This window comes from Psittacula echo (genome assembly GCF_963264785.1).
Source record: "Psittacula echo genome assembly, chromosome: 2".
In the NCBI taxonomy this organism is placed as follows: domain Eukaryota; kingdom Metazoa; phylum Chordata; class Aves; order Psittaciformes; family Psittacidae; genus Psittacula; species Psittacula echo.
Window position 1 is genome coordinate 157,034,640 of NC_137737.1, and position 22,140 is coordinate 157,056,779.

General features: G+C 47.1%; 1 protein-coding gene across 25 annotated transcripts in view; it reads right to left on the reverse strand.

Moving 5' to 3' along the window:
* Positions 1-2,199: 2,199 nt before the first annotated feature.
* PTK2 (protein tyrosine kinase 2) overlaps positions 2,200-22,140 on the reverse strand; it is a gene marked incomplete at both ends in the record, with an annotated part of 140,626 nt that continues 120,685 nt past the window's right edge. For 8 of the 25 annotated variants that reach the window (XM_080610841.1, XM_080610833.1, XM_080610829.1 and 5 more), the window contains 7 exons: positions 2,200-2,412; positions 3,284-3,364; positions 3,915-4,070; positions 5,404-5,412; positions 8,347-8,453; positions 9,065-9,104; positions 11,555-11,617. In XM_080610841.1, coding sequence (XP_080466967.1) covers positions 2,200-2,412; positions 3,284-3,364; positions 3,915-4,070; positions 5,404-5,412; positions 8,347-8,453; positions 9,065-9,104; positions 11,555-11,617 — 669 coding nt within the window. The remainder of the gene's footprint in view (positions 2,413-3,283; positions 3,365-3,914; positions 4,071-5,403; positions 5,413-8,346; positions 8,454-9,064; positions 9,105-11,554; positions 11,618-22,140) is intronic. The other 17 variants (XM_080610846.1, XM_080610839.1, XM_080610828.1 and 14 more) reach the window with 5 other exon arrangements.

The window sequence follows — 22,140 nt, forward strand, 5'->3', positions numbered from 1 at the left end:
CTTTTGTCTCTTAAAGTGGATGCATGTGAAGGGGAGTGGATGAAGGAGCCGGCTTGCCTGCAGGTACCAAAACTGCCATCGGCACATGTTGACCAGGGGGTTTACAGCTTTCCTTGTCTTTGTACCTAGTGCAGGCATGGCACAGCGAGGATTAAGGCAGTGTGGAATGTCACAGGGAGCATGGGAGCTTGGCAGCTACAGGATGAGATCATGTTTAGCACCAATGCTGTCACTTGGTGCTGCAGCCTCTCAGTGAGGCTGTGACATGTCCAGTTAATGCTTCAGCAGCAGTACCAGGTAATGTAACCTATCGAGGGGCAGTGAGGGCTGTGGACAGCAAGGATTGTGTGAGTTTCACAGTGGTGGGCAGTTATTGAACTGGAGAAGTAGCGATAGCCGTGATCTTCAGGTAAAGATCCTTGTTGGCAGCTAGAGCTAGGAGGCTGCTCATGAGTAGATACAGTTAAAGCAGATGGATCCTTGCAGTGCCAGGCACTGAGTCTATGCTGTTGTGTGTCATTTTTTACATCATTTACATAGGAAAAGTACCTAAGTTTGTATTTAACTTTTGATCAGGACTTTCCCGAGTGACTTAACAAGGTAAGGGCTGACTTCCATAGGTGTATTGAAATGAAAACTGCATTAGGAGAATGTCCCAGGCGTGTACCAGGGTCTCCGGGGTTGTGTTATGTAGGAAGATAGTTCACATGAGGACCAGCCATGATGTACTCTGCAGCGTCCCATCTCCCTGCAAAGCTGCAGCTCATTTCTGTTCTGAAAGATGCGGGCACCCTTTGGAAGAATTTAGTCCTCTGCTGCTGCTGGAACCCCACTGAGCTTCCAGACAATCCTGCCAACATTCCCCAGCCCTTCTAAAGAAACCTCCCCATAGGAAAATTGATCTTAGAGGTCTTAAGGGAGTGCCACCAAGTCATTACAAGTCTCACATTGATGACAACACTGACTTGTGCCTGTGCTCCATACCTGGAAGAAAAGCTGCTTTCAGGAAAACACTTTAGCCTGGATTTCCTCCTCAAAAGCTCATTGTTGCTCTCTGGGTCCTGCACAAGTGAATTCTGAAATGCTGGTGGATTAGGGTGGGGAAGGAACTGCAAGGAGAGGAAACTTGGGAGTGGTTTCTTGCAATGCACACACAGAGAATCACACGATGTCACTGGTAACACCTTTTTAATAGGTCAAAGTAACTGTACAGTTCATTATATTCTTCCTGAGAATAATTTATATCCCTCAACAGCAAGAAGGGAGTGTGGTTTTTATTTTAACAGAACAGATGGCATAACTGGAAAAAACCAAGGAAAATCTAATTACACTGCTCTACTGTAACTCCTCCCAGGCAAGATAGACAAAAGGATGGGTTAGTTTAACTACAGTGGGTTTAAAAGAGTCAACATGGCTTTAATCTGTCTTTTATAAATTATATCAAAATGGGGGACATGGATGGTTACAGAACTCCTCTAAATGCAGCTCTGAATTGCTCTGGTACAAAGCAGCATTTCCACTTCCAAGGAAAACACCATCGCTACAAAAGAACTGGCACGTTATTCCGGTGAAAAAGCCAACAGTTCCCAGTTGTGTTCTACAGCTAATTCCAACTGAAGGCTTCACACGTTCACATCAAAGTAAAAGGCAGGAAGATGAAGAGAGGGCTTTTAGTTTTGTCTTGAAATGACTGAAGTCTTGAAAATATAGCTTTTAACTCTTTTCTCTGTAAATTGTGATTAGCATATTGCGACGTAAGTGTTCTAATACAAAAATTCCAGTCTGGATAGTTCATATACTGTGGGCAAGAATTCTCAGCCCTGAGGTTTCCCCGAATTCTTCACTTCACAATATCTCTCCCGTCTGCTGCTCCGAGGCCACAACAACCCTGTGGCAGCTTTAGGCTAAGCGTGGCCCATGCGATGGATGCAGAGCTGCTCTGTGCTCCGCAGCTCTCGAGGGCTTCTCTGTACAAACTTCATCTCCGATAATGCCACTTCCTGAATCCCAGCTTGGCTTGGTGAGGAAAACATGGTTAAACTTGTCATGAGAGAGAACCAGCAGCAGGCAGTCAGGGCTGCTTGAAGCAAGAGGCGCTGGAAAGCCAGGACAACGCTGGGTTAATCCTCACTGCTGGTGGAAGGCCAACGCCATCCCTTTGCAAGCAGAATTCCTGGATGGAGCTCTCCCCTTGGTGCCTTAGTGCGGTCTGGACTGACTGATCATCTTCAGTCTGGCTTGATCAATGACATCCAGCAAGTTTTTGGCATCCACAGCCAGAGCGTGAGCAGCCGTCAGCATCTGCTTCTTGTACTCCTGCTGCAGGCTGGTCATGACATACTGCTGCGCCAGCTTCATCTTGTTGATGAGCTCGGCCAAGTCCGAGTTGAGCAGCTTCTGCGCCATCTCGATCTGGAATGAGATGAGGCAGTCAAGTGCAAGTTGTCATCAGCATCTCACATGCAGCAGCAACGCTACAGAGCAACAGCACCATCAACCCTCCCTCCATAGCCCATGACATTGCAGCTGGGGCTGCTTCTGTGGGCACCATGTGGAGCAGCAGATGCAATACTGGCACCTGCTGCTCTAAAGGAGGAGCAAGTGAGTGCTCACAGCCCAGAAAGCAACCGTATCCTGGGCTGCATCAAGAGGAGCGTGACCAGCAGGTCGAAGGAGGTGATCCTGCCCCTCTCCTCTGCTCTTGGGAGACCTCACTTGGAGCATTGTGTGCAGTTCTGGTGTCCTCAACATCAAAAGGACATGGGACTGTTGGAACAAGTCCAGAGGGGGCCACGAGGATGATCAGGGGCTGGAGCACCTCCTGTATGAAGACAGGCTGAGAAAGTTGGGGCTGTTCAGCCTGGAGAAGAGAAGGCTGCGTGGAGACCTCAGAGCAGCTTCCAGTGTCTGAAGGGGGCCTACAAGGATGCTGGGGCTTCATTAGGCACTGCAGTGATAGGACAAGGGGCAATGGGTTCAAACTGAAACAGGGGAAGTTTAGATTGGATCTAAGGAAGAAATTCTTTACTGTGAGGGTGGTGAGGCACTGGAATGGGTTGCCCAGGGAAGCTGTGAATGCTCCATCCCTGGCAGTGTTCAGGGCCAGGCTGGATGGGGCTTGGAGGAACCTGCTCTTAGTGTGGGGTGTCCCTGACAAAGTTCAGGCTGCTCAGTGATGCACAATGTGTGTGCACACATGAAGAGAGAGCCAGACCACGTCCAGGTAACTCCTGGCTGAGGCTCTCCTGCAATGCACTGACTGAGCAGCAGGAGCCCCACGTACCTCTCTGTGGGTGCTTGCGGGGAGCACTGGCAGGGTCTCATCCACTGTTGCCAGTAAAGTCCTTAGCGCCAAACCCACCTCCTGTGGAAAGAAAACCAAGGACTTAAACTTTAAAAACTGGGAAGGAAGGGATGAGAGAACCGCAGGAGTGCAGGAAGCAACTGAATTCCTTATTTGGGTAAGAAGGGATTTAGAACCTGGATGAGAGACTTTCAAATCCTCCTCTCAAATCTGTGTTTTGCCATTAAGCAGACACCGAAGGGTCGATCACAAAGAAACTCACAGAAGATAAGGCCAGGTTGGACAGAGCCTTGGGTGCCATGGTTTAGTGTGAGGTGTCCCTGCCCATGGCAGGGGGTTGGAACTGGATGATCTTAAGGTCCTTTCCAACCCAAACCATTCTATGATTCTAAGATTCTAAGATGATGCACAACTCACAGCCCCTGGATAAGCACAGGCAAGGTGGAGAATGAAAGCACCACTGCCCACAATACCGTTAACACCAAAAGCTCCAGCCCCACAAGCACACAGAGGTCTTCTACTTCCAGCTTTCAGGAAGTTTCTCCTAAGCCACTGGAGGACCTCATCCAGGGCAGAAACAAACGACGGATGTCAGGGATTGCCTCCGTACCTTCACCATGGGCACGTACTCCTCCGGCGGCGCGGGCTGGATCTTACTGGACATCTCTATGACGGCCTTCACCAGCCCGGTGACGTTCTCGTACACTTTGTCATTGGAGCGGTCCAGGTTGGCGGTGGGAGGAGGGCTGATCTCCTGCGGCTGGATCTGCAAGCACAGAGGGGTTGTTCAACCGCCTGTGCCCAGCAGATGGGGCTCAGCAGCTTCCCAACGGGAAAGTCTCACATTCCCAACAGCCCCCACCCGATCCCGCTGGGTTCCTGCACTGGATGAGGGTGCTCGAACCCGGGTCTGAAGGAAGATTCCTGAACCTGACCTATGGAATGACACTGGGGACTTCTACCAGGGCTCCCCTGAACAATCAAGTCATCTGAGGAACAAGGGGTGCAAAGCACTTGACCTGTTTAAGGGGTTCACCAAGGAAGCTGTGGCTGCCCCATCCCTGACAGTGTTCAAGGCCAGGTTGGACACAGGGGTTGGAGCAACCTGCTCTAGTGGAAGGGGTCCCTGCCCGTGGCAGGGGTTGGAGCTGGGTGAGCTTTAAGGTCCCTTCCAACCCAAACCATGCTATGATTCACTAGGGATGGACAGTTCCATTGCTAAGGCAACAGGTATGAGGCTCCTTGCTCCAGGAGGTTGTTTTGTGCCCCAACACAACATCAGGGCACACAGTTAACATAATGATACAGTAAAGAGAGAATATTGCGTGCGTATGATTGCTCTCTCAGCGCAAATTCACTGCAGGTTAACACAACTGGTGTCACCAGCACAGGTGGGAAACACCGAACGGTTTCATACAGTTTGTTTCCAACAGATCAGATAAACACCTCAACAGGTTAAAAATGCTGTAGTTCTTACGCAGAGCTCCCACTGAGTCAGATCTGTCTGGAGTTAAATCCAACACAGACCAAAATCATCCTGGGCCAGAAAAGAGACAGAACACTTCCCTTATAGAACTATGAACTCCCCAGTTCCCTTCAGCTCTTCACCACTTGGAGCTGCCCAAGCAAGTGCTTGGTGGGAGCAGAACATTAAAGAATTGCTTCTTTTACTGGTCCCACAGTGCCCATCCACCCTATTGGTGTGAGATCCATCCCACTGGATTACTGCTGGTCCTTACAAGTGGCCCTAACGACAGAGCTGTTTCACTGGAAGCCCTTGAGATACTACCCTGATGAAACTATAACATACATGGATGAAACTTTGCCTAAGGCAGGAGCGCAGGACTCAGGGCATGGTGGTTCCATGTTGTGGCATTCACAAAGTGGGTACTGACAATTATTACAGAGGTTCAGTCTTAGCGTATTATTGATCCCAATATACCTTAGGAAGAAGAGCCCTGTAACGGCCTCAATCACCAGTGAAAGGCTGTGATTGTCATTGGTTTCAGCAATCGAGAAGTTAAAACAGTCATTGGCAAAGTCACATGCAGAGACACTTTGGGATAGGGCACGTACACACACGCTCGCGCGCTGCTTACCCTCCATGGCTATGGTTGAGCAGAATGTGGGGGGAGGTTAAAGAAATTTACCAAAGGAAGGGAAAAAAGAAAAACAATATTAATAAAATTCAGCAGAAAAAAAAAATAAACCAAACCAAAACCAACCAAACCAAACCCAAACCATGTGTAGCAATCAGAGACCAGGTAAAAAGCCTGCAACAGAAACGCATCCTCAACGCTACCGCCCATGTTAGCTCTTGGTCCATTTGTTACGGAAGCACCGTGTGCTCGTGACCTGCTGTGCACCCGCGTTGGAAGTGGAAGGAGTTGCCATGCACCCATGCTGGCTTTGCACTGAACACGTGGGGAAGAGATCATGCAAAGCTTGACAGGAGCAAGCCAGTCTGGTGAGCAGCAAAGTGGTGAATGGAGTAGAGGGCCTTGGCAGCGGGGGAAACAACACGTCCTGTGCAACCCTGGTGCCTTTACACAAGCGACCCAGTCCTCAACAGGTGTCAGAGAATGTTGTAGTCATCTTCTTTAGCTCTTTACTATGAGAAATTCTTCACTATGAGGGTGCTGAGGCGCTGGCACAGGGTGCTCAGAGAAGCTGTGGCTGCCCCATCCCTGGCAGTGTTCAAGGCCAGGTTGGACACAGGGGCTTGGAGCAACCTGCTCTAGTGGAAGGGGTCCCTGCCCGTGGCAGGGGTTGGAACTGGATGAGCTTTGGGGTCTCTTCCAACCCAAACCATTTGATGGTTCTAGGATCTTCCGAAACCTTTTCTTTTTCCTTGAGAAAATACATGATAGGAGCCACGTGGGCATCTCACTGTACAGCTCTTGTTCGCGATGACTGACCACAGTTACGGCTAAAAACCACCAAGGACCCATTCTAGATGGATTATACCCAACTACAATTCCCACAGCCAGGCCCCAACATTCCAAGCCTATGGACATTTGTGTTCCTTAATGCTCCATTTTCTTTATTGTTCATACCCAACACAAGGCCACTGCTCTGCAGACTGCGAAGTCAGGAGTTCCCTTGTGTGGGACTTGGGTGACTGCCTCAGCAAGTAACACAAACCCAGGTATTCCCTGTACATGCCCTAAAGGCTCCTGAGGACAAGAGGTTCCAATCCTCTCATTTGCACTCTGCAGAAAAGGGGGGCTGGAGTGGGAGTCAGCAATGGCTATAACAGAACAGGGAGTCTGAAATGAGCCCCTGAAGCATGTTTAGGACTGCAGGCATTAACAAAGCCATAACGCCACCAAAAATAATGGGCTGTTTGATTCAAGCGGCAACAAAACAACTCCACTTCAGGAATCTGCCAACAGAAAAACCAGAATCAGCCCTTCTTTCCTACCGCAGCAGCTATGCAGCACACACATCTCATCACTTGTTATCACTGATGGCTTTGCCTGCTCAGGTTTGTTTCCTGTCAAAGTGATGCCTCTCAGAGAACATTTTTCATGCTCCAGTATCAGCATTTAGCAAGGCAATTTGAGAGACACCAAGCTCAGTGACACCTCCCTTACTGACTGGTGACGTTTTCTGAGGCTTGGCTCCTTGGAAAGCACTGGCATCAAGTGGTAATAAATAATCCTGCTCACATCCACCACCACTGATCCCTGAATATATTCCTGCTCTTTACTACAGGCTTGGCAGGGTTTGGATTGGCCACAGGTTCTCCTTCTATGAGGAGCTGTACTATTACAGCAGGGATTGCCCCAGCCTACCTGCAGAAACCTGTGCTCTAACGCAGAACCCATCTCTCTCCCCTTGGGCAACAGCTGGGCCACAAACACGTCACGTCCCTGCGTGCTGCTGGTGGCATCAGCTGAATGAATGGGAGCAGCAGCAGGAGTGAGCCTGCTTGGATGCTCTGGCCACTAACACTGCTGTCAGACAACAGCCTCTGTGGAGGCACAATGGTCCAGCTGCACTCTATTGATCAGCTGCATTTCTGTTACACTGACAATTCCCAACCACTATTATAACTGGCTGCTGGGAGCTGCCAGCATCAGAAATAGCTCCACTGGATCCTCTTGGGAGCTCCTGAGATCACTTATGTTTGTTTCCTCTGGATTAGGAAGGTAACAGAGTCCCAAAGGATGAAACAGCACCTAGGGCTACGACTTTAAAAGCGATGGACACGCTAAGGAGCATTTCCATTGACACCAACTGCAACAATGGGGCTGATGGGACACGGGCACAGGGTGCCCAGAGAAGCTGTGGCTGCCCCATCTCTGCCAGTGTTCAAGGCCAGGTTGGACACAGAGGCTTGGAGCAAGGTGCTCCAGTGGAAGGGGTCCCTGCCCGTGGCAGGGGCTGGAACTGGATGAGCTTTAAGGTCCCTTCAACACAAACCGGGCTGGAATTCTATGATTCTATGAACAGGGCGCAGCAGCTCTCTGCTAGAAAACGCTAAAGTTTCATTTCTGGCTTTATTGCCTATTCAGTGGAGATGAAACAACACATCAGAAAGCATCTCCATCCCAGGTCAGACAAGCCATTTCCCCTCTACCCCTGCTCCCCAGAGCTGACAGGGTTTTAGGAGCCCTGGTGCTGCAGCAGGAGGTTTTTGAGCACCAGCGCTCAGACACATCTCACTTCTTTGTGACCAAGGACAGAAGCCTTTGGTACAACCAAGTAACTGGGAACCTTGGCTGTGCTCCTTCCTGCTTAACAAAGCTGCTGAGCAGGGAAGCCGAGCCCATATGGGAAGTCTCATAGGCTCATAAGCTCACCTGGGAAAAGTTCTAGTGAGGAAGATGCTGAATCACAGTACAGGAGGATATGACCCTACCACTACCTCCCCACCTCCCTGGAGAGCGGCCAGCGCATGTTTGCCCCATGACAACATTTACAGGGCTGGGTTTAGTCACTTCAGTCCCAGCCTCTACTTCAGGAGCACTGAGCTACCTCACAGGGGCAGTGTTTGCTCTTCTGAAGCGGGTTTCACGTGGCACCGAGGGACGTACCTTCACCCCTTCGTTGTAGCTGTCCACGGGGCTGTTGAGGCTGGCGAGGCTGCCCAAGTGCCCGGGGGCTCCAGGGCGAGGAGGTTTCTTTGGCGGAGCTGCGTGATCTGGTTAATGCAACAAGAAGCGTTTTAGAGGAGCAACGTATCAGATGCACCTGCAGAACTGTGGTCTGTCAGCACTACAAAGGCTACTCGTGCCTTACTGCACTAGCAGAGGAGGTGCACATCTTTATGTGCCTTACAGGTATCAAAACAGACACTTCAGAACTCCCTCTGTGGCGTGACTGCTGCTCATCTCCGTACACCTACCCCAGAGCTGGCCGGTACTCACCCCTTCGTACCACACACGTCTATGTCTGGGAAAATGAGACCTCTTCATGGCAGGAATCCTGGCTGTGATTCATTCTGACACTGAGAAACCCACATGTAGGTGTCTACTTTCGTTTGACATGTCTGAACTCCCCACATGGTGGAGTCCTACACAGTGATTCAGCTTCCTCTAGACACTTCCCGCCTGTGGATCTAAACACTTCTTGGCTTTGCTGACTGCATCTCTGGAGACCAAACACTTTGTGCATCCGAACACCTACGTGCAGTTACCTGGAAATGAATCCACCCCTAGTATGAAGATCTTGGCATAAACCTTTGCTCACTGCTGCTGCTACAAGACTTATGATTAAGGATTCAAGATGACAGTGTAGGAACTTACTGCTTACCTGGTTTACCCACGGGCTGATATATGTGCTGGTTACCAGCCTGTAAAGTAAAAATACACATTTAGAGCAGTTACGGCAGTGCTCATACCTTTCATCAGCACAATCTCAAACACTGCAAGCAGCCCATTTCCCAACAGTGAAATATAAATCCCTATCTGGAGAAGGCTCTGAGAAGACCTTAGAGCAGCTTCCAATACCTAAAGAGGGCTTTAAGAACAAGCCTTAGCGGAGTGGCTGCGTTCACTTGGTGTGCTCAGCTTGGAGAAGAGAAGGCTGAGGGGCAGATCATGTCCTGTCAAATTAAAGCTTCAGAGCAGAAATGTGATGGCCAGAAATAAAGCAGCGTCCTCCCCCTGCCCAGTGCAGGTCTGTAACTGCAGACTTAAAATCAGATTTCACTTTCAGGAACCAGGGGTAGAAACCAAAGATCCAAAGTCCTGGAACTCTTCTGCTGTCACCAGGAACCTCTGAAACCCACACCCCACACTGTCCTACACCTGCCCTCTATAGTTAGAAAATCCATCTGCTTTCCACCCGCACCATCAGTCGTGCCATTAACTCTGATTTGTGTTGTTATCTGAGGATTTCCAACCTGATAACCCTGGGGAAAAGAAAGGGGAGGAAAGAGGAAGGAGAGGAAAATTCCACTAAAACAATTCCTGAATCTTTGCTTTCAGAAAGTGGCATATTAGAAGTGAATGTCGATGTGCACAGTTATACAGGCACATGTGCAGCAGTTAGGGACTAATAAAACGTGTGTGGCAACTCATCATTTGTATAATCACATCCAAGAACAGGCTCATGTGTTACTGCATCTCCCTCCCAGTGTCCCTGAACTGCAGACACTTGCTCCAAGCAGGAATCAGAGCTGCCGTGCTTCCTGCTCTACGTGCTTCCAAGTACCACAACTACTCAACCATAAAGTCACTTTGTGGGAAGACGTAAATGACCTCAGTGCACTGGATTCTGTCCTTGCCATTGTCACAGAAATCTGTGCAGCGCTGGGCAGTTATTGAATCCCAGTTCTCCTAGAAATAACCACTATTTCTCACCCTCTCAATGAGCAATCCAGATTGAGTCGCAGAAGCACAAGACATTTCCCACTGCAAATGAAATCAGTCACAGTGAGGTTCTGAATGTATTAAGAGCTATAAAAATGCACAGTCAAATTCTGGAACTAGAAATGCAGGTATCACAAATTAGAAGTCTCTTTTAAAACTCATTTTGTCAACGATTAGTAAGTGTTTTCTTCACACTCATTCAAATGGGGTTTGGTATTGAACTACCTCCTCCAGGGAGACAGGACTTCCCCTATAAGCAGTTTGGCATTTGGGTGTTGGAACCTTAACTCTAACCCCAGGCAGTCCTGCTGAAATCCAGCAGCATCCAGAGAAAGCAGCTGGCTGCAAGCAGTACTTTAAACCCAACGCCACTGACCTGCTCCCTATCAAACCTCTGACACGACTTCAAAACCTCAGGTTACCTCAAAGCATCCTCATGGGCAGCACTAAATGCAGCGATACTTTCCTTGCTCTTATATAAAGATGCAACAATAGCAAAGACAGAACAATAACTAACATGGTTCTGCCTCCAAAAAAGCCTCTTAGCAGCTCCCAGGCATGGATACCTCTGGAGACCACGCTGCAGTGCGTCATTAACACACTCATTCATGACTGTGCTTTGGCTGCAAGCGCAGGAAGAGTCCCTAAATTCTTCGGTAGTGAAGTACTGAAGCCAGACCAGGAGTTTACAATCACACCCCAACTGAAGCAGGGAAGTGAATGTAACTATTACACTATTTAAAGGTGACCCCTGAAGACAAACAGCAGATAAAGCATCAGGTTTCTATCAATAACAGTCCCATGCCTATCCCCCCCCCCTTTTCTATCTGTGTGATGCAGAGATTCCAATGGCAGCTTAACAACTGGAGAGATGGTTTTAGTTAGACAGGAGGGAAGCCAGTCAGAAAGAATTCCACAGCTGTTGTCTGGCAATAAATGAACGGCTACAGGGGTTGTTCCATTTGGTTCATAGCAGATCATCTACCCCAAACAGACTGCTGGGTAATACAACAGCAACATCTACATTCCTTGTAAGAAAACCCTTTGGAGAGTTAAACAACTGCAGAAGTTATTTTATTCCTGCTTCCTGCTGACAAAACTCCCACAAAATTATCCCCATTTTTAAGGAAAAGGCCCAGTTCTGCAGCATGTGAACACTGAAAAATCCCTTTAATATTTGTCTCAACGGCAGCTTTGAGGGGAAAAAAACCCAACAACCCCAAATTCCCCAAACTCCTGCACGTACAAGTTTGCCATGGCTGCTGCTCCCACAGAAACTGAGCCTCTTGGAATACTGCAGAACCATGTAATGATAGCGGAAACACTGAGCACGAGCTTTAAATCATCCCCCACCATCAAGACAGGGTACACGTTCCACCAGGAAACTGGAGAAGGAGGTGGGAGATGAGAGGATCCCACACACACTTACTGGGCCCTGGAGACCTCCGTCCTCTCGGTCGATGCTGCTTCGGGAGAGCCGCACGTCGGGTTTCTAAAACAAAGAATCAAGGTTTCATTCTGTGCTTTGCTGAACGGATTCATGTAATTGAGACTCCAAATCATTGTAAGGACAGGAAAACGCTGTTAAAAACTGACACTGCCAAACACAGATGTCATTTCATCCCAGTCTATGCACCCCCGCTGCTGCAACCGCAGCCTCCTCGGCTGCTCCTCAACCACGCATCCTCAGTGCACGTGTGGAAATGCTGGTTAGGAACAGTGACAGTACCCTTTCCCTACCACAACACTGGAGAACCTGCATTTGGAGTCTCTCAAACGCAGCAAAAAGTGGGTTTAAAACGGAAGTTATTTGCTTCCCAACAGCGGAATTTCAACCACGGGATGAGAAACGCCATACATTAATTCTCGCTTCCTGACTGAGGATGGCTTATATGGACTTGGCTCCCTTGCCAAGCTGCAAATGGGGCCAATTACTGGAGCTCTTTAAGCACTGCATTTGGATACAGAAAGCTAACAAAGACATCCAACTGCAGTGTCCTCCCGATACAAGGAGCAAATAAATTTTTCTTTGATATGTTTTAAGTAAGACACACAGAACCCGGTCATTTTTCTCCTCTTCCCAGCATATCATAGACTCATAGAGTCATAGAAGAGTAGGGTTGGAAAGGACCTTAAGATCATCCAGTTCCAACCCCCCTGCCACGGGCAGGGACACCTCACACTAAACCATGGCACCCAAGGCTCTGTCCAACCTGGCCTTGAATCCAGGTATATTTATTCTTTGAGGACAACACTGATTACATGGAAAGACAAAGGAAGAGTGGATGTGAAACAAAAGTTAGCACTGATCTGAAGACCCAGGTTTTCTAAGCACACCAATTCTGGCACATAAACGCAAGGAGGATTTATCTGAGTCTTTAAGTCGCTATGCTATGAGACTGGATGAGGAGGTAATGAAAATAGGTTCACTCCATATCTACATCAGTGTGAATACAACTTCCTTCATATGTCTGTATGTGTAGTACGTAAAATGGACACACACAGCATGGGAAGGAACATTTTCTACGTAGAGAAATGTCGACGTGTGAGTACTGACTGTGACTAAACTGACCCCATGTTCTCTCAGGGTCAGTTTTGGGGGACGAATATATCTGTTTCTTCTTTACACCTACTCTAGCTGCCTCTCTTTTCCTTCTAGAAGCACTAAACACACAACCTGCTAAACGAATCTAAACAGGCAGCAGGGCAGATGGACCTCGCTAAGATGCACTAAAATCGCTCTTTTATCGTTAAAACCAGTCCAGTTGTGCTGTAGTGTGTCAGAAGGGTTTATACTTTGGATTTTCATTCAGCCCTCCACTGAGTGAGGCAAAGCCAGAGACAGCCACTGCCTGAAAGAACCTGCAGCATAAAAACAGACAAATCACAGGAGACAGGGAAATCCTGAACCCCATCTTAAACAGGAAGAACTGAAGCAGACACAAGCATGAGGTTTCCCAATGTTTTGCCAGGAATTTGTGACAAACCTTAGGATGAAACCTACCACTGATTAACTGCCATTGGATTTCCTTTGTTATGATGGATTTTTTACATTTAAAGTCTCACTTGATACCCGTTTGTGAGATACTTCATTAGATATCTAAAGTAAGTCATGATTCTTGTTTTTAAGCTGAAACAAATAGCTATCCTTGTTCATCTAAGCATACAACTAACTCAATTTCTATTACACTGATGATCACAATTTGCCTTTGTTTCACGTTCACTTCTGGTCAGGGAAGTGCCCAAAGTCTCTGGAAACAATCAAAGACTATTTAATCCCATGGGGTTTGAATCCTCTTTGCACTTTTAATAACTCATTACTCCAGAAATGCACCCTCAACCAGACTCCAAAGATAATGAAATATTGAGCATTGTAAAGATTCAGAAGCACAAGATCACACACTAGTCCAAATCACAGATTGGTTTACTGTATTATAAGGCAGAAGTTAAATTAACAGGCACAATATCCATCTCCTGCCCTCCCTGTCTTACTAACAAGGCTCTCCTTTTCAGCATCTAAACTCTCTAAATACCCAATTCTACAACTTCACATCACAACTACTGACGAGCAACAGCAACTGTGCAGCACAGGAGTGGACTTCAGGACATCCCATACAGGATACAAGCACCTAGCTACAGTCTAAGCATTGTTTCACGGAAAGGTTGTAAATACACATGAAATATGACTGAAACCAAGCATTATTAACTTTACACACACTTGCTTCACACACTGCAAACCAACCTAAGGAGCCCTATTGATCATCCCCAGGCAAACGAAGCCATGGACGGTGGTGGTGTTGCCCAGGCTCTCCAAGACCCTGATCTGAAAACACAGACACCAAGTGTCAATGGGTAATGGCAAACCAGAGGGTCCACGAGCAGCCTGCACAGCTGCCCGACTCACCTGCATCTTGGTGATCTGCATGTTGGCATCTTAAAAGTAAGGAGAGATCTATGATCAAACTCCCAGTGTATTTTAAAGTCTTACGTAGCAGCAATTCTTATAAGGTGGAGAGCTTTAACTGCAGGCCCTCATGCTGGCATTACACAGCAACAGAGTGCTGAACTTTTAATAGTGAGATCCTTCAGATGTGCATAACACAACACTGTCTAGATCAAACCATAAAAGACTCTTCTGACCTGTTCTGTACTTTACACACCATTATACAGCATTTTCCCAGAGCTGTCACATGTCCAGGCCGAAGCTAAACAGTGACCAACCGATGACAAACCATCTCCAAATGAGTTTCATGCTCCTAGTACAGTGGGTCTTCTCAAGCATAAAACTAAAGCATGTTTATTGTGGAAGTGCCAACTGTACTAAACTAAAATCAAAGTTTAAACAAAGTCTCTTCTACTTCACAGAATCAGAGAATGGTTTGGGTTGGAAAGGACCTTAAGAACATCCAGTTCCAACCCCCTGCCATGGACAGGGACGCGTCACACTAGGCCATGCAGCCCAAGACTCTGTCCAACTTGGCTTGCTATATTCATTACAGATACACACTTACTATATTTTGTTATAATCTTGCAGAAAATCAAAATCCTTCAAAAGTAAATGGATTTTTCCCTAATAAAAAGTCTTCCACCTGAAATCTCTGGAACCGTGTAGAGGACTTTTCAGACAGGATGCCTATGTTGACAAACTGGAACATCATCTACTTCTGTTCCAGTATTTCTAGTTACTCACTAAGAAAAGAACATGTAAGTCCCAGCATTCCCAGGCCACGCCAGATTATAATGTCTTGGTGGGATTTTCTCAGGCTAAAAAATGAAACCTTATTTTAGCAGCAGTTCACATCCATTCCATTTGAATTGCAGTTCTCAGTGTCAGAAGAGGGCAAAACCACAACTATGTGGGAATGTCAGTAAAAAACCCAGTCCCAAACGCGATAAGGAAGCTATGTGAGGTATTTCTTCTTAACCCATCACAGGAAAGGACTATACATTTCTCAGGACAACATTGTTCGGTCTGTTAAGGAGTTACTATATATATCACATATATCTTTTTATTCTATGTGATTAAAAATCATGCCACATAACAGCAATAAGGCCACAAAAAATGGTTCAAACTGGAAACTAAATATGAATGAGGAAGCAGGTAATTAACCAGAAGAGTTCTGCAGTGGTCAGAGCTAGTTAGTGACAGTGCCAGAAGTCACAGCATAAAATCACTCACTTCACTCTAGAGCTGAATTTCAAAGGTCTCCCTGAAAAGATACAGATTGATAGTTTCTTTCCCTATGACTTCTGCAAAGCAAACTAACTCACTACTGGTTCAGGAGGCTCTCGTGGCATCACCACCACTGGTTTCCTATCTGTGGTTACCGGTGATTCTGTCCAAGCCCACAACTGAAAGCATCCACAGGGAGGCATCTGAAATTATTTTGACTCAATGAATTAAGATATTTGCTTTTAAATTAATTCTGTACACAAAAAGTCAGGGCTGCAGGACTGAGATACACACACTGTGGCTCTGATGGAGATATTTGATTCTTATGGGCTGATTTTGAGTGTGAACAAAGACAGGAATATAAGGCTGCTGCTAGAGGATGTAGGAAGGCAGCTAGGATGGCTAAGGCCTCCTTAGAATTAAATCTGGCCAGAGGGGTCAAGGACAACAGAAAGAGCTTTTTCAAATACATAGCTGATAAAACTAACACCAGAGGCAAGGTAGGCCCACTGGTGAATGGGATGGGTGCCCTGGTGACAGAAGATACAGAGATGGCAGAGTTATTGAATGCCTTCTTTGTCTCAGTCTACTCTGCCGGAGGCAGTCCTGAAGAGCCCTGTACTCCTGAGACCTCAGATGAAGTCAGGTCACTGGAGCGGTTTGCCTTAGTCCATGAGGAATGGGTTAGGGACCAGTTGAGCAATCTGGACATCCATAAATCCATGGGTCCAGATGGGATGCACCCGCGGGTGCTGAGGGAACTGGCGGAAGTCATTGCTAGACCACTCTCCATCATCTTTACCAAGTCTTGGGAAACGGGAGAGGTGCCTGAGGACTGGAGGAAAGCAAATGTCACTCCAGTCTTCAAAAAGGGCAAGAAGGAGGACCCGGGTAACTATAGACCGGTCAGCCTCACCTCCATCCCTGGGAAAGTGATGGAACACCTTATCCTTGATGCCATCTTAAGGCATGTCAAGGATAAGAGGGTTATGAGGGGCAGTCAACATGGCTTTATCAAGGGGAAGTCATGCTTGACCAACCTCCTAGCCTTTTATGAGGAAATAACATTGTGGATGGATGATGGCAGAGCGGTGGATGTGGTCTCCCTTGACTTCAGCAAAGCATTTGACACAGTCTCCCACAGCATCCTCATAGCTAAATTGAGGAAGTGTGGCCTGGATGATCAGGTAGTGAGGTGGACTGCAAACTGGCTGAAGGAGAGAAGCCAGAGAGTTGTAGTCTATGGGGCGGAGTCCAGTTGGAGGCCTGTATCTAGTGGAGTGCCTCAAGGGTCAGTACTGGGACCAGTATTATGTAATATATTCATCAATGATTTAGATGAGGGAATTGAGTGTACTGTCAGCAAGTTTGCTGATGACACTAAGCTGGGAGGAGTGGCTGACACGCCAGAAGGCTGTGCTGCCATCCAGTGAGACCTGGACAGGCTGGAGAGTTGGGCAGGGAGAAACTTGATGAAATATAACAAGGGAAAGTGTAGAGTCCTGCATCTGGGCAGGAACAACCCCAGGTTCCAGTATAGGTTGGGGAGCGACCTGTTAGAGAGCAGTGTAGGGGAGAGGGACCTGGGGGTCCTAGTGGACGGCAGGATGACCATGAGCCAACACTGTGCCCTTGTGGCCAAGAAGGCCAATGGCATCCTGGGGTGTATTAGAAGGGGGGTGGTCAGTAGGTCGAGAGAGGTCCTCCTTCCCCTCTACTCGGCCCTGGTGAGACCGCATCTGGAATATTGTGTCCAGTTCTGGGCCCCTCAGTTCAAGAAGGACAGGGACCTGCTGGAGAGAGTCCAGCGCAGGGCGACAAAGATGATTAAGGGAGTGGAGCATCTCCCTTATGAGGAAAGGCTGAGGGAGCTGGGTCTCTATAGTTTGGAGAAGAGGAGACTGAGGGGTGACCTTATTAGTGTATATAAATATATAAAGGGGGAGTGTCATGAGGATGGAGCCAGGCTCTTCTCAATGGCAAACTATGATAAGACAAGGGGTAATGGGTATAAACTGGAACACAAGAGGTTCCACTTAAACTTGAGAAGAAACTTCTTCTCAGTGAGGGTGACAGAACACTGGAACAGGCTGCCCAGGGGGGTTGTGGAGTCTCCTTCTCTGGAGACATTCAAAACCTGCCTGGACACATTCCTGTGTAACCTTATCTAGGTGTTCCTGCTCTGGCAGGGGGATTGGACTAGATGATCTTTTGAGGTCCCTTCCAATCTCTAACATACTGTGATACTGTGATACTGTGATACTACAGAGGAAAGCTAGTGCTGGACATAAGTGCAAGTATCACAGCATGCACGCCAGACTGCAGGGTAACGGGCTGAATCATGGAATGGTTTGGGTTGGAAGGGACCTGAAGGCTCATCCCATTCCAACCCCCTGCCACGGGCAGGGACACCTTCCACTAGAGCAGCTTGCTCCAAGCCCCTGTGTCCAACCTGGCCTTGAGCACTGCCAGGGATGGGGCAGCCACAGCTTCCCTGGGCACCCTGTGCCAGCGCCTCAGCACCCTCACAGGGAAGAGCTTCTGCCAAAGAGCTCATCTCAATCTCCCCTCTGTCAGTTTGAAGTCATTCTCCAACTTGTCCTATCCCTGCATGTCCTTGTAAAAAGCCCCTCCCAGTTTTCATGTCACAGAATCATAGAATCACAGAATGGTTTGGGTTAGAAAGGACCTTAAGATCATCCAGTTCCAACCCCCCTGCCATGGGCAGGGACACCTCACACTAAACCATGGCACCCAAGGCTCTGTCCAACCTGGACGTGAACCCATTCCAGTGCCTCACCACCCTCACAGTAAAGAATTTCTTCCTTAGATCCAATCTAAACTTCCCCTGTTTCAGTTTGAACCCGTTACCCCTTGTCCTGTCACTACAGTCCCTAATGAAGAGTCCCGCTCCAGAATCCTTGCAGGCCCCCTTCAGACACTGGAAGCTGCTCTGAGGTCTCCACGCAGCCTTCTCTTCTGCAGGCTGAACAGCCCCATCTCGCTCAGCCTGTCTTTTAGTTGCAGCGAGCTGCAAATGCCAGCAGTAGAGGCCACTCACAATTGTGGAGCTCTGCTTCTGGTGATGGAGGTTGTTCACTCTGCTTCTATATACCATTATGCACAAGTAAAATCTTGATTGATCTTCATCAATTTCATTTTTTGGGGTATGATCAAAAAATAACTCATGAGAAAGTGCAGAATGAGACTTCATGAATTTACAGCACAAGAAGGTATCCAAATGCCTCAGGATATAAATGAGTGAAAGCCTCAGCCCAGGAGACTGCAGCACATAACAATCCCGACAGTAAGACTCCTTATACAGAAGGCCAATCAGACTTCCACTTGTTTGATGTGACATGTTTGTACCGGAACCATGTCACCCCTCCACCTGCATAAGCCTGAACAGAGACCATCTTCTCCAGTTTCCTGCATCAAGCTTTAAGCTCAGTGTTTACTGCTTTTAGCTTTAGCTTCCTCAAAAACAATTCAGCTATTTCTGTCCTCCTCCTTGGAGATGCTGATACCCAAAGCACTTTTATCAAAGGACCACGAAAGCCCCAGGGGCCATTAAAGCTACCAGACTAGTGTGAAACATCCCCTGTCCTGGGGAAAAAGTGCCTGCTCCCCATTTCTCCTGATGGATTTAGTTGTACAATTTAAAATTAAGCACTTCTTTACCCTTCAGTTTTCCCACAACAGATTTATTTTCATTCAGGAGTTTCCCATAAAGAGGATTCTGTTTGTTTTCTCTCTTTCACAGCAGAATTCCAGCCATCAGGATTCTCTAAAGGCTGCAGCTTGCAAACCAAATTCCTTCTTTCAAGTACAGGGCCACGTGTTCTCAAAGGACCAGATTCAGGCAAACTGCTTACACAGATAACAACCTCCCCAAAGACTGGCCAATTTCCATTTCAATGCCACTGCAATTTAATTCTTCATCTGGGCTGTCTCTCCTAGCACACAGCATCAGTTGCTGTTTATACAAGCACTAACAGGCTTTGAGTTGTATTTTTTCCCTGCAGAAGCAGCAACCAAGCCATGAGCAAGCTGGTGTTACCCTGGGGAAACAAGAACTGTACTAACAGAAACCCCACTGAGGACTTTTCTTCTTGTTGCAGTGTCTGACATTACACGATTTGTAGTTGCTCCCCTGTGAGTCCAATTCTCAAACGGCAGCAGTGAGATGTACTGCAGCAGTACTGTGTCAATAGAGCTGCTTTTGCAAGCAGCCAGTTTGAACTGAGAACCCTCCACTGTATGGTCACAGAAGTTAGAAATTAAAGCCTGGCTCTACCCTCTCCATTGTTCTTTGTGCTCAAAAGGAAAAACATTCTGAAACCTGCCTATAGCAGGCAAGGGAGAGGCAGACTGGAGCAAACCATTTAATCACGAGCTAAGGGTTAGTGCAGGAAGCTGTCTCAAAGCAAAGAGACATGACATCGATGCTCCTCTTCCCTACATCACCTGCAGTGAAATTAGGGAACATCCTTCTCCCAAGAGAAGAAATGTCACTTGTCACTCCTTAGAGGACAGGGTAAGGAGTGTGTGCGTGTAATGTATGGATTATTTCTATACTGGACCTGTGTTTGCACTCTCAGGTATAGACTGTGGATATCCTTCAGGAAATCTGCAAGTCCTCCGACAAGGACTTTCCCACCATCTTGATTTCTTCAGGGCTAAACCTAGAAAACCACATTCCTCCCAAGAAACACCCATCTACAAACTGAAGATTCCTCTGACATACATCCTGCTATGGGCTCAAATGGAACCTGTGGCTCTCATTAGCTTGTTTAGCTTTTGACACAGTATAATCTGTAACAGGCATCAAAGTATAAACCCCGAAGTCAAAATGTTAGCACAGAAAGAAAAAGAACTGAAGTCTCTTATGGATTCCAATGCCACATTTTGGCCATTGAAGTTCATGCTTATTTCCACTCTAACTTACCCCATTTCTTGCCTTTCTAACCCTTTAAGGGTTTACATCAACCAAATCCAGCTCTGTCAGAGCTGTAGAACTACTCACAAGTTCATCAGTGCTACTTCTCCTTTGAGCAGGGGGTGGCAATAGGGATGGTGCCTCCTCACAATACAAACTTAGACATAATGAAAACACAGTAATTCTTTCCCAAACATATGGTCAGACTGAATCAAAGGGAAAATGATCAAGTCCCTCCTCAAAGAGCCATCTGGGGGATGGTAAACATCCTAATGGTCCAGAGACTGAACCAAACTACAATAACAAACACTCCAAACAATCACCATCTATTCTGCAGAAGAAAGCCAGAAAGCTTTCTGTAGCAAGTTCCCACACAATCTCCTGCCACCTGCAATCACAATGCCTTGTTCTCAGTAACAGATGTGTTCCTCAAAGAGCTCTTGACCATCTTCACTGACAGTGGGATCAATTTGACCTTCTGGGCTTGTCAAAATCGCAAGTAAGTGGTGCCACTCGAGACTGGAAAAGTTAATGCCTAAATTAGGGAAGAAATTCTCTTCTCTCCTCCCCCTTGTCATAAACTGGACAAAGCAATCTGGGTACAGTGGTTTCTTCACTAGAATCCAATGGTGAACCACAAATTCCCAAGTGCACTCACAAGGAAACCAGCCAAAAGCAAGCTTCAACATCCTTTAATCAAAAGTAACATCTTAAATCCACAATGTGGAACTTGGCTTGAACATGCACTGGACATGGGGCCATCTATCAGTACCTCTCAAGAGCTAGCAGAGCTTTATCCTACCTTGGCTGTCTTCACAGCCTTCGGCTGTTCTGAGCAGTTCTGAATACCACACATAACTAAACCCCTGAGAGACTAAGAAAATTCAGTTGGCAACAAATAAGGTCTTGGTAACAGCATCTACATAAAAGATCTGCTCTCCATTCCCACCCAGTGGCTTCCTGCAGAGTAAAGCATGAATTCTTATTCTCAAGGAACTCAGCATCCTAGCTTCAAGATCCCTTAAAAACTGTTTCAAATTATGAAAGACAACCAGGACCAGCAGCTTTGGTGTCTGAAATAAAAGTAATTCATCTGTACAACTAAGATTTTCCCTAAGAGCAGCTCCACATGGTGCAGAGAACTCTTACAGAATCCACAGATCATTATCATCATCTGGTGTAGTGGAAGATGTCCCTACCCAGGACAGCAGAGTTGGAGCTAGATGAGCGTTAAGGTCCCTTCCAACCCAAACTGCTCTAGGATCTGCTTTAAACAGAGAGCACATTTATGCTTCCAAGCCAAAGCAATCTTAAAATACTTAGAATTCCTTGAAAGCTTAAGACCAAACATGTGCCTGATGTTTGTCACAGCCCATAGCACACCACTGGATATTATCCACCTGTGAGATGAAGATCCTGCACCCACAGGCTCCTCAGCATGAGCCATTAGAGAACAATATGCTACCACCATCTTCTGCATCTGCAGCCAGCAGTCTCAAGTAGTTGATTTTTAACACAGAACTTGAATTCTGACAACTGGGAAGCCAGAGTTGAACTAAAACCATACACCAGTGGCACTGACAACAAGAAAACATGGAATTGCAGAGAAACAGCAACAGGAGATCCCGTTACCGGTGCATTTCTTCTTCCTCCTCTTGGTGATGTTCAGGGCTCTCCCCCCACCTCACAGAGCTCTCAAAATGTTTCTTCCCACTAACATGCCATTCATTACTCCTCTAGTGCAAGTCTGCTTGCAACTCTTACTACAGTCTTAGATGGTTGACAGTGATCCCTTTCTAAGGGGTGCAGTATGCACAGATCTATCTCCTTAAGAACAAAGAGGCAATCTCCACCTTGGCACAGAATTGTACTCACAACTTGCCACACAGGAATAAATACTCAG